The 13,351-nt window shown below is 30.6% G+C and overlaps 3 protein-coding genes across 3 annotated transcripts; 2 read left to right on the plus strand and 1 right to left on the minus strand.

Moving 5' to 3' along the window:
- Positions 1-313: 313 nt before the first annotated feature.
- On the minus strand, positions 314-4,168 carry LOC147926005 (agamous-like MADS-box protein AGL65). The gene is made up of 8 exons (XM_087491219.1): positions 2,295-4,168; positions 1,887-1,952; positions 1,752-1,770; positions 965-1,035; positions 868-883; positions 715-782; positions 519-621; positions 314-431 (listed from the first exon to the last, which is right to left on the minus strand). Exons 1-8 carry the CDS (start codon positions 2,471-2,473, stop codon positions 396-398), a joined length of 558 nt encoding a protein of 185 aa, XP_087347345.1. The 5' UTR covers positions 2,474-4,168; the 3' UTR covers positions 314-395.
- Positions 4,169-4,315: 147 nt separating this feature from the next.
- On the plus strand, positions 4,316-6,000 carry LOC104752246 (pathogen-associated molecular patterns-induced protein A70). The gene has a single exon (XM_010474337.3). The coding sequence runs from the start codon at positions 4,912-4,914 to the stop codon at positions 5,731-5,733; it is 822 nt and encodes a 273-aa protein (XP_010472639.2). The 5' UTR covers positions 4,316-4,911; the 3' UTR covers positions 5,734-6,000.
- Positions 6,001-9,210: 3,210 nt separating this feature from the next.
- On the plus strand, positions 9,211-10,657 carry LOC104754002 (E3 ubiquitin-protein ligase RSL1-like). Its single transcript, XM_010476165.2, has 2 exons — positions 9,211-9,832; positions 9,911-10,657. Exons 1-2 carry the CDS (start codon positions 9,578-9,580, stop codon positions 10,655-10,657), a joined length of 1,002 nt encoding a protein of 333 aa, XP_010474467.2. The 5' UTR covers positions 9,211-9,577.
- The last annotated feature ends 2,694 nt before the right edge of the window (positions 10,658-13,351 follow it).

A 13,351-nucleotide genomic window follows, 5' to 3' on the forward strand; every position in this document is an offset into this window, starting at 1 on the left:
AATGGATTTGTCGAACATAATGTCGTTTAGGTGAATAATTATAGTAAATAGATATGGTAGTTTGGTTTATGAAAAGGAATCAGCTGAGTTGAGATGGAAATGAGTTAGAAAGAAGGTAATACCACGAGCATTTTTTTGAAAAAGGAATAGCTAGGTCTAAAAAAAAAACATGCATTAGTAAAGACATCCCATTTTAGTTTTAAGGAGGCTTCACCATTATTCAATAGAAGTACATAATAGACTAATCATATTATGAAAATAATCACAGTACCATATATGGTAAATATATATATATATATATACACATACGAGTCTCTGAAGAAATATAATATAAAACATAACATGATTTTCAAACACTTAAAATACAAATAAGGTGTCTCATGTCTGTTATGAAATCATATACGATTTTGGTTATCTTCTTGGATTTTCATCTGAAACAAGATTTAGAATTTGTGTAAAATAATATTCATGTTTGATTTTAAAAATAAAGCTTATTTATCATATGGTAACATGCAAACCTTTTTTAGGATATTTTTGATATGGCAGAGAGACGAAACTATATAGTTTTCCATGATATTGAGTCGGTTCAAGTCATTAACTTGATCCGGACTTTTCCAGTCCCTTATAAATTAATAAGTTAGTAAACAAATAGCGGTTAAAATTAAGGAACAACATATTTTTATTGTATCTCTATTAGTGTTCTCAAATTATTACCTCAAAATTAATTCTTTCTCATCAATCAACTCGTTGATTTCTTTCAGTTTAGTGACCTTATTATCATCCTTAGTTTAATAATAATAATATTTAGTAAAATATATATATATATTATATTCTTTCAAATATTATATGTAATAGAAATTTTCATACCTGAATTACTTCATCTCTGCAATAAATATAGCAATAATTAGATTGACTATGTTGAAAACCCATATTTGTATATGTTTGAGTATAGATAATATTGTACCTTTCACACAAAATATGATCATTTTCAATGGAAACGTCATTATTGTTCATGTTTACCAAGTTCTTCACCGTCTATCAATTAAAAAAAATAAAGGTTTCACAAAGCAAACAAAAAAAGAGGAAAATAATAATAATAATGATAAGAACATTTTTAAAAATTTTAATAAAGAAAATTAATTTAAATAATTTGATACTATCTTAAATAAGATATTTTTTCTTTTTGACAAATCAATAAAAAAATGTACCTATATTTGGCAATGAGTGTTAGGCACACACATATATCGCTTTAAATTTGTGTATGTTTCAATAAAAAAAAAATATGAAAAAGACTTTTACCAAGTTGTTGAATCATTAGAATGCTTAGAATTATTATTAAAAATAGAAACAAGAGAAAAGTAAAAGTCAAATCTAAAAGAATAATAGTTAAAAACAATTAAAATGAAAAGAAAAAATTTAAAAAACTATAACTCAACTTTATCACATAACTTTTTCATGATGTTGAAAATATCTTTTGAGTTAAATATTTTACAAGGGCATAACTAAAAATTATTAATATGCTTAATTTCAAAAAAAAAAAATGTGTTATCATTTTGAGTTATCTATGAATTATCTATGAATTATCTATGAATTATCCACATGGCTGATAACATTTTGAGTTATCTATGAATTAAACCTATCAGTCAACTTAATTTAATAACAAAACATTTGCCCAATTAAATGTGAAAAAGATATGTGCAAATGAAAATTATATTTTAAATGATAAACGAAAAGTGATGGGTAAATCAAACCTTTACTGAGTGTGCTCTCCTAAACGCGTACATAAAACACGAAAGATAGCATAATTAGTTTTTTTAGTAAAACAAAAAGAATAAAACAAATACATGTAACTTGTTTTCTAAAATAAAAATATTAAAAGATCATACCTTTCTTCCCGTTCTTGTAATGAAATCTTGCGAAATTTATCCAAAATTTGACTGACGGATCTACCGCTTAATAAGCCAATAATGTAGTTTTAATTCATAAACACCAAACAAATAGAGTCTCTATTCTGGATTTCTTATATAATCATCATTTTCATATATCATAAAAGCAGTTGATTTACCATGTGATTCCTAAATAGCATGTGTTATTGTAAATTGATTAATTAATACTTGGTATATTGTATAGGTTCAAAATTAACAGAAAGAAAAAAAGAGAATCGAAAAAGAAAATTAACAGCAATAGTTTAGTTTAATTTATTTGTTCTAAGTTGCAAAATGATTGTATATATGGGTAGTTCTAATATTTAATTATTTTGGTTACAGAATAAAATACTTAAACAAAGATTATACCTAGTATGGAAAAGGGTTGGCTTATTGGTGGGAGAAACGATAATCATGACAATATCAATATCACACAACTTTGCCAATTCATATGCCTTCTTTAAAATCCCTTTCTTACGTTTTGAGTATTTGCTACTTCTCTCTTTTGGACATTCTATTCTTTTCAGTTCTATTTTCTTCCTACCCATTTGTTCTCAACTATTGATTCTTGTTTTTTCTTTTTTCTTTTTAAGAGTGTTCTCTTCTCATTATATAAATATATTGTTTGGTGAAAGTTGATCTTGGGCTAACTAAAGATTTGATTATAGCTAGGGGATCTTCATTAGATTAATGTGTTATTTAATTGCTATTATTGTCTTTAACACTTCTAGATTTAGTTTTACATATTTTAACTGATGCCATTAGTACCCTACATAACAAAATATGTTTATTATTATTTTTATATACAAATGGATGATCTTAGTTATATTTCATTTTTCCTTTTAATTTAATTTGAGTTGGATTAATATAAATGTAGCAGTCATTGTAAAATGACGTAGCACAGACAAGCAAGGTACATTTGAAACTGTGACTATCTTTTTATACTTTAACTAACTTTCTATAATTATATTTTCATAAATAATGATTGGATTACCTTCTATTATTAATTGATAATTAATTACTCTAAAAAATACATTTGACACTGTGATTATTATCTTTTTATTTTTACATACAAACTGTTGTTATCAGTCTCGGCTACAAATTGTTACAAACTGTTATTACGTCAACTCAACATAACGCAATATGGTGATCTCCCTAATTAGAAAAAAATCATCCTATGAAAAACTTTTTAGCCTATATATACTAGAGGCTGCACTACTGTCCCCTGATGCCAGTTCCATTATAGCCGCAACAAAGGCCTCGAATTACTGGCACCATGTGGCTAATACTGAAGAAATATGTAAATGCATTTTTGTGGTCGGGCTCTCCTAATGATCCCCACAAAGCTAAGGTCTCGCGGGACAAAGTTTGTTATCCTAAAAAAGAAGGAGGTCAGGTCTAGGTATTCGATGACTTTGAGACACATCCCGTGTATTTGACTTGAGTTTGATATGACATTTGTTCTCTTTATCGGCTTCTTTGTGGGTGACATGGACCAGGCACTACCTACTGACTCATGGCTCATTTTGAGAGGTAAGGGATGAGAATAAAGGTTCATGGATTTGGAGGAAGTTCTGTGACATAGCATTTGACTTTCTAAGATATGAAGTAAGGATGGGATGTATGTTGGCATGGTAACTGGTGCAACACGAATAAGTTGATCACTTTGACTCGACATTGGTCCCTCATACCTTGGTGTTTTACGACATGCCAAAGTAAAGGATGCAACAAGTAGCCAAGGATGATATGTTCGGAGTTTCAAGACACACCGATTTCAGAACCTTATTAAAAAAATTCTACAGCGGTCAATCCCTTATCCCTCTCTCGTCAGCAGATCTCGACCTGATCTTGTGGATGCATTCTACGGGTGACTAGAATTTTATTTTCCACAGCAAAAACATGGGAGCAGGCTTGAGTAAGGCGTGGCAAGGTGGTTTGGAGGCAACTCATTTGGTTCCTACAGCAGGTACCATAGTTTTCCTTCATATATTGGCTTGTACCATAGATAAACTCTTTACGGGAGTTTGAATGAGAAGATGGGCTTGCACGCAGCCTTGTGTGTTTTGTGGGGTGAGGGCTGAATCCCGTGATCATCTAGTTTTTCCTTGTCCATATAGTGAATATTCTTTGCTTGTCTATACACTTTCACTGTATGGTTGTCACTTTCACCTTGTAATCTACAGAAGATACTAATTAACTTGATCATATATTTGTTAAATGACAGAAGAAAAATTGTATACTTATCCCATTTGTTTTTAAAAAATGACATAGAATATGATAATGTTTCAAACAAATAATATTTTTAAAAATCTCAATAACACCGCATAACTTTTTTTTCCAATGATCATATTAACAAGTTAATCCAAAATTATTTTACTCTTAAGATTTTTGTTTTTTTTCTTACTTTTTTTTCTTCCGAATTTGCATTATTTATTCACAAACAAGTTGTTGCAGTTGTAAATTGAAATCGTCAATCGTGCGTAATAAAGCTCGCAATCCACTCAAATTGGTCCTCCCATATAATAAAAGATAAAATGACACGTTTCGAGTCCTAACTCTACCATTGCCGGAACCGAGAAGACACTCTATATAGTAACTCCCAAATAACAAGCTTCGAGTTTAAAAACTGGTGATCGTAAAAATCACGAACGAAACATCTTTTAGTTTTACCATAAAAATCACTAACTATTCTTTCTTAAAAAATCCAAGAAAAATGAAAACTATATTAGACCAAACAAAATTGTAGTGGATGTGACATTCTAGAAGCATGTTCCACTTCTCTCCTTTGTCTTCCACCATCTCACTATTCATTAGGGGAAAAAAAACACACACACACACAACAAAGTTGGAAAAATAAGTGAAAACGTGAATTACCAAAACTACCCATAGTTCCCACAAGTACTCCTATTTGCTTTCCAGAAAAACCAAACTCTCACCCATTCTCTGCTCCTTTCTCTAGCTCCGAACAAAGAACCAAACAAAATCCATGTTAGACATGTCGGAATCTGTACTAACGGCGATGTACAGTTGGTTCACACCGACCGTACTCTTTGTCTTCCTCAACTTAATGATAGGCACCATCGCCATTAGCTCATCTTTCTCTTCCAAATCCAACGACCCAAATCAAACTCAGATCCAACGCTCTCCTTCCATGATTCACCGTCTCAAATCCATAAACTTCTCTTCCTTCACTTCTCCAGATAAATCTCATCTCGAGTTCCCTCCTTCAACACCTGAAGACAACAACAACAACTCTCACCAACCAGCTTCAATCGAACAGTATCAACCTTTCTTGTCTAGATCTCCTTCTGTTCTTCACAGAATCAAATCTTTCAATCTTTACAACTACATTTCTCAAGAACCCTGCAATATAGTCGAAGCACCACAACCTTCGGTGACCGTTGAGTCAAAACAAGAACAAGAACACGAAGAAGAAGAAGAAGAAGAAGAGACAAGTCCGAGTCTTGAAGAGGTTTATAGTAAACTCAATCTAAACCATGTCGCTAGGACAAAATCTGACACTGAACCAGCTGCTGGAATCATACCTCCGAAGCTTCCAAAGAAGATGAAGAAATCAGCAAGCACGAAATCTCCATTCTCTCACTTTCAAGAAGATGAAATCTCCGTCGAGGCTCGTCGGCCAGCGACGGTTAAAGTGCCGAGAGTTTCGACGGTGGAAGAAGCTGATGAAGAAGTAGATGCGAAAGCTGATGACTTTATCAACAGATTCAAGCATCAGTTGAAGTTGCAGAGGATTGATTCCATTACCAAGTATAAGGAGATGGTGAAGAAAAGAAACGACAAGTGAACAAAAGAAAACTCTTGGGGTTGTTTCTTAATTATGTATTAATTTGTGGACCTTTTTAAAAATTCTTAATTTTGTTTAGCTTTTCTTTAATTTCATCTTCACTGTAGATTATTGTTATCCCCCACTGGCTTTTTGTTGCCCGGAACTGTTTCTCTTTTTCTTTATGACAAGAAAAAAAAAAACAAGAAAAGAGAGTTCGAGAATCTTTGTCTTTGTAAATGGCTGAAGGGTTATTTCATAAATTCGAAACCATGGTCCATGATTAAAGGTTGTTACGTGGTGGTGATGTTCTTAGATCTGTGGTGAGCTCTGGGTATTTGTTGTGTGGCTTAATAGTTACGAAATTACTTGTAGATGTTTTTTTTTATAAAAGCTTTTTAACAGAGTGATGCAGAGATTGTGAAAGAGAGGGTAGTGGCGTAAATTTAATGTGATGGTGCATTTAGTATGTACGTTGTGCTTATCCGTATTTGCAGGATGCTTAGGCTGTGAAGCACGTGGAGTTCAAGTGTCATGTCTTTTTATTGTCAATAAAGATGATATGTTTGGTAGACTGTATTTTTTTTTTTTTTAATTAGACGAGCTTTAATTGAATTTTTAATTTTATATAAATCGTCTACCTTCTTTTTTTGGGCAAATATAAATCGTCTACCTATAATTGATTTATGTCATTAGAAACATATACAGTACGTCTATAGTTTATATTTAGGAAATCTTATATTTTCTTATTGAACGATGATATCTTTTTCTTTTTGACAACAAAAGAAAAAGAAACTTCAGAATTTTTATTTCATATGATAAAGTTGTTGAAGAAAATGAACCTTTCCAAACCGTTTGGTGTCTAAGAGAGCAATGTCTTGGTACTCACTAGTTCCTTGATGGAGAACACTGCCGATAACAAAAAAAAAAAAAGAGAGAGAAAAACGATACAGATCGGAGAAAAATCAAAATTTAGGGAACCCAAAGTTGAGACGAATAAAATCAAGAAAAAAAACCTGTTGAGGGCTAAAGACCACTTGAGATCATCATCGATGATTTCCTCGTACCAATGGCAGTCATTCTGGTTAGGGTGGAGAGTTTGATTTGATGATGTGTTTTTGTGAGTATCTACGGTTTTCTCCATATTCAACTTCACAAACAGAGCACAATGGAGAGGTATAGTTTGGTGATAGACTGATAGTTCTAATGTTTCGTGATGGAATATCCGGGAGACACAGTCCTTTTAATTTATAGACTTCAAAACTCAAGCTCTTTTTGATAACTAGCTAAAAAGAATCTTACAAAACTCAATACTTTAATTTGTAAGAACAAGAATCTTCATCTTTTTATATTTCCTACAAAGAGTTTTGATTTTATATGTAAATAAATGGAAAATTGTTTTTACTTTGCTTTACTCTCATAGATTCTCTCATTAATTATAGCCATATTGATGTTTAGTTGATTTATGTCACTTTACACAATACCAATACATATTTATTTTGCTTTGCTTTACACAATACCAATATTTTTTAAAAATTAACATATTTTTTTTTTGGGTATAATTTCTACATTCATTTATGAATTCCTGAATAAAAATGATGTGGTTTAATAATATTGTTTCTCTTTTATGTATGCAAAAAATATCTTATAAACAAATGTCTCTATAAAAACCAATAAATATGATTATAATACATCATTTTATGTTTAGTTATGTGTTTTGTCATTTTTTATTTCAAATTATAATCTACTTGTCTAAATGAAACTTTTTAGATTAATAAATTAATATATGTATAACTATATTACAAATTGTGCCAATAAAAAGAATTGAAATGTGATGATGCTCTAAAAAATGTGGGGCTAAACACTATTTTACAATTAAAGGTGTATTCAATTTGACATTTTAAGTGATATGTGTAAAATTTACAAATCTTATGTTATTCAATCATGGATTTTAAAAAGTTTATGAAAATCCACTGTTATTCAAAACAGTTTATGGATTTGAATTTTAATGACTTTTAGGAATTCTGGAGGATTTGAGAGGATTTGTTTAGTTAAAAATACAAAAATCCAAATCTCATGGTTTTATGTGGGATTTGAAAGAATTTTAGAGAAAATCATATCAACTTCCCTAAAATCTATCAAAATTCCAAATTTTCTATATCCCATCAAATTCTCCAAAATCATGGTTTCAATACATTCTCTTAGGAATTCTGGAGGATTTGTTTAGTTAAAAATACATAAATCAAAATCTCATGGTTTTAAGTGGGATTTTAAAGAATTTTACAGAAAATCATATAACCTTGCCTAAAATCTATCAAAATTCCAAATTTCATAAATTCCATCAAATTTTCCAAAATCATGGTTTCAATACACTTTTTAAAGAAAATTTGGAATTTGGATTAGCTTTTTAATATCTTTTGATTTTATTTTCTTTTGGTGGTAAAGCTTTTTAGATTTACATAACAAATGACAATCATGTCTTTACTAACAAAAACTTTCTTTTTTATTTTATTACTTTCTGTCTCATTTGCATTTCACAACTATTTCCTGTCTCATCACTTTTCCTTGCTTTACATCCAATACGTGCGTCTTGCTGTATGTATACATATTTTTCTTTATTTTTTATTAACTTTAGCAAAAATATGATTTATACATAATTGGATTGGATTAATCATAAAAATATTGTTCAATTTGTATGATATAGAAAAAGTATATGGAGAATAATTATAGCACCTATCATAATGAATCTATTGTACAGAGACTTGTCACTGTATAAAGCTAAGAAAAATGGATAATCTTACAAAGAATACACTTAGAAGATTTTTTTTTTTTGTCATCGCTCAACATGCATGAGCTTTTTTTTTTCTTTCAATAAAGTTACTTACACATTAGCGTGACCTTTATAAGTTTCGCCCATAAATACCATAACTTAGAGCATCTCCGATAGTCCTCTATTTTTTTCTCTATAATAGAGATCCTCTATAATAGGGGTGAATTTTACTCTAATCCACCTCTATTCTCACCTCTAAAATAGAGATTACTATTTTTTCTTCTATTTATAAAGGAACTCTATTTTTTCCTACAAAGGGTTCTCTAAAACTCTATTTTAGAGGTGAGAATAGAGGTGGGTTGGAGTAAAACTCACCTCTATTATAAATAGAGGAAAAAAATAGGAAAAACCATTGGAGATGGTGTTAGGTGTTTGACTCTCTTGTATGACAAGTGCATTTGCAGAGGGACCCATAATTTAAGTTCCAGTTTTTATAAGATTTACATATGAAAATATTTAATTATTCTGAAATTATATAGAAATCTATATCTAAAAGGCTCTAAAAGTATATTTGTAAATTTTATTTTAAGGCCCAAAATTAAGAAACAAATAAATAGGCCCAAATAATGGTGTTGCAAAATGAGTTCCTTTTTTTGTTTGTTCTATCGTTTGGTAAAAAATAGGATTTTTTTCTTGTTATTGCACCGGGTCATGCAGTTGATTGAGCCGGGCCTGGAAATGCCCCCACTAATATTTTATGCTGGGTCAGTCAAGGTTAGCTGGATAGGGCTTCTTTTGGCATTACGGTTCGATCTGATTTCACTTAAAGTGAAAGATGATTCTTCTAGTTCTAGCTTCCCAACAACACCATGAACGTTTGATTTTGTGTCCACTTATCCAGTTCTAAAAAGAAGTACTAATCATAATCCAAAACATTTTTTTTTTTAATTCTTTTGGTTTTATTGTGAATAATAATAGTCCAAAAGTTCCAATCCTCTTTGATCTTAGGCCATCGTGATACGCAGACCATCTCCAACGGAGGGTTTAACTCAAGTGTCCAAAAAAAAAATAAAAAAATGAGAAAAAAAAAAAACAATGGAACCTTCATACAGGCTTTACTTCAAGGGTTTGTTTATCGAGGAAACAACGGTATTACCGGCAGGATTTGGGGTTGGAATTTGCGGTGACAAGGATGATCTGGTTTTTGACATGAAGAGACCAATTCATGAGCCCTCCATTACAGTTTTGGAGGCTGAGCTTATAGCATTGAAGTGCGGATTAAGAGAAGCTGTGAGTATGCGGATCAAAGATATCTCAATTTGCTGTGATGATGATCAGATTTTCGAACTGGTAAGTTGTCCTTGACTCACACGCCTTTGCTTCAATATCATAGTTGATGTTTTTTTCCACCTTGAATGCTTTTTTTAGGTCATGGGGAGATCTACGCCGGAGCAAGAAAGCATTGCCCTGCTAATGCGTGATGTACAAGGCATCAGAAAATATTTAAGGTCTAGCATCCCTGTCATGTTGACTCGAAATCACGCCAATTTTGCTTACGAATTTGCAATAGAAGCAATCATAGAGATGCCTGTGCCTGTGCCTGCTCAGAAAGAGAATTGCAGTATCTGTATGGAAGATGGCATCAATGCTGATCAGATGTTTCATGTTGCTAAATGTGGTCATATGTTTTGTTCCGACTGTATGAGAAGTCATATAGAGGCGCGACTAGCTACGAGATATAAAATGAGGTGTCCTGGTTATCGGTGCAAATCTCTGCTGACTTTTGGACGTTGTGTCAACATTTTGACACCTGAACTAAAAGAGAAGTGGGAACAAATGATCAAAGAAGACTTGATTCCTGTAACGAATAGAGTGTATTGCCCAAACCCTAGGTGCTCGGCTTTAATGTCGGTTGCCGACTTCTCTGGACTTATGGGAGTTAGGAGATCCTGTGTGAAATGCGGTGAACCATTTTGCATCAACTGCAAAGTTCCTTGGCATATTAACTTATCTTGCCGCCAGTACAAGAGGTTACATCCAAATCATACAGAAAACGATGGAAAGCTAAGGGATCTAGCAGATGAGGAGCGCTGGCGTCAATGCAGAATGTGTCAACACATGATTGAACGTTCTTCTGGATGCCACAGCATGACTTGCAGGTATCATCATCTCTAGTCTCATCTCCTTTTGAATGTCATTTATATATCAACACAAGTTACTTACTAAATTGCAGATGTGGACATGAATTTTGCTATCATTGTGGAGCCGATGCTGGACTTTGCTACCATGGTCATAACTTTCCTCGACCCAGGTTGAGGAACCCAACGCGGATGCGCTTCTGTTTTGGTTTCTGTTAAGTGATAATTGATCTTGTTTGTTATTTTAACACCGAGAAATGTTTGATCCGCATGTCTTATTATATAAATCTTCATTTTCAAAGTTACTAACTTACAATTATAGCTACACATTTATATTAATCTTTTTTACATATTATTAGTACTTTTTTTGGTATATATGTATATCAGTCTTTAGACATCGACATCGACAATGCATGTAAAAAAAGGGATTTTTATTGATTCTACCAGTTAAAATCTTTTCCCAAATGCCACATTTTTTTTTTCTTTTTTCGAGAACTACCACATTTGAGCTTTCAAGTTGGAATAAAATGATTAATATATTATTCATATAAAAGTCATGAAATTTGAGATTATACTGTTTTTTTATGACATAAAAGTTGATGCATTAATGGTTGTGGGTCAGCATAAAATAAAGTTTGTAATTTAAATAAAAAAAACTGGGAACATGTAAACTTTGTAAGCTGTTTTTTGGTTTAGAGATATGAGAGCAGCATAAGACAGTAGACAAAATTGGTCTGATGGACAAGGTAAATTGTTTGGAAAAGTTAGAGAAATATAAACTTGTCTATTAGCTTGAACTAGTCCATTTGTCAAATATATTAACTAGTAGACAAGTTGTAAATAAAACTTGTCCATTAACGGGTATTGTTCTTAGAAAAATTATGCAGTTATAGTTATAAACTTGTCCATAAGATTAATAATTAAATCAGTGTTTCAAATAGACAAGTTAGGAGAGTTTGGAACTTGTCTACTAGGTAAAATTTTCTCAAAAAGAACAGTATAATCTCAAATAGACAAGTTATGAGAGTTTGGAACTTGTCTACTAGGTAAACCTAAATTTTTTTTTTCTGGCTAATTTTTCTTCCGCTAACCTTAGATGTGGATCCGCTTATTTTGTCCAGCTTGTCTTTTGGCGACAGAGAGAACCTCTCTAGTTGACTTTCTTTCTTAGGTGTTCTTCCATCTCACGATCTCTCTTTGGTTGTAACAAATCTCTTTTTGATCCAGATTTTTAGTTGGGATGTTTGGTGTTCGGTCTTTCCAGTGTGGCGGAGAATTGATTTTGAACGAAGTTTAGGTAGTAGAAGAAAAATGAATAGACACACATACACAGCACATACATGGATGATAAACTATTAAAAAAAATATTAAAAATTGAAATCTGTATGTAATGGAAAGGTCATATGTATCTTTTTCAATTATCTTTGTGGTAGCCGAGAAAATGAATTTGTAAATGTAGTAGTTGTGTTAAGTTTTAGTATAAATTGTGGTAGAATCCTTAGTTTTCTCTAAAAAATATAAAATAAAATAGGTTCTGAAGCTACGCGTAGGTCTTGAACCTATGCTATGTGTAGGTTTATTCTATTTATTTTGATAAAATGCATATAATTAAATAGCTGTCAACATATTATTTATATTTATATATATTGGTGTTCGTAATAATATACATCTATGCATATAAGAATCTGTTGGGAGCCATCTCAAGTCTTTCAATATAAAAGATTATAAAATATCACTTTTTATTTTATTATATAAAGCTTGCTTTTTAAAATTTATATAATTGTCAAACGGTTAAGTCTATAGATAAGATTTTAAAATTTGTAAAAATTTTAATTTCTATTAAAAATATATAATAAAATATAAAATCTTAAAAATGAAAGGATTACTGTTATTATTTCTTTAGATAACGAAAGAGAAAATAATATAATAAATTACTAATTTTAATAAGAAAATAATTGTAATTTATGTTTTTTTATGGAGGAAGAAGGAACTCTAGTAGGAGCCAGACAACCTTAGTACATCCCCTATATATTAATAGAGAAGCACTCTTTTGAAAAAGCTGATGTGTCGTCGCCAGAGAGTTCGAGACACATTTAGCAAAAAAAAACTCTTAAATTTTTTACTTAATTACATCAATATGTCATTATATTTAAAAATAATAATTAACTGAACAATAATTAGATATGTCATCAATTTTCACACAAATTTAAATATCACATATTAAAACTAATTAAATAATTACATACTATTTTAAGTTAAAATTTCACTAAAATTTACTTACAAATATAGAAGTCAAATTTATATTATTTTTAAAAAAATAACTTAAAAAGGCTATAAAAACATATAAAGTTAATAAGAATAAAGAACATATAACTTATTAACAAAATCATATAAAAAATGTTATTTTTATGTTAGTATTATTACCATAATAATTTAAATAACAAACTTTCAATAGTTATTATAATTGATTATAAAAAGAAAAATATATTACCCATGAATTATCTCTAACTCATTAAAGGAATCTTAATTCCCAATGAATATAGATTTATATATATTCATAAATAAATATAAAAATGACAACAAATTAGAGGATATCATGATGTGTGATCATTTATATATATCTAAGTATGTAAATTAATTAATCTCGACATTTAGTGTGATTATTCATTCAATAATTGAAATATTGATAACCGAATAGGAATATACGTTCTAATTCTACATTAAACTATGT

Source organism: Camelina sativa, chromosome 16 (assembly GCF_030686135.1).
Source record: "Camelina sativa cultivar CO46 ecotype springtype chromosome 16, ASM3068613v1".
Taxonomy (NCBI): domain Eukaryota; kingdom Viridiplantae; phylum Streptophyta; class Magnoliopsida; order Brassicales; family Brassicaceae; genus Camelina; species Camelina sativa.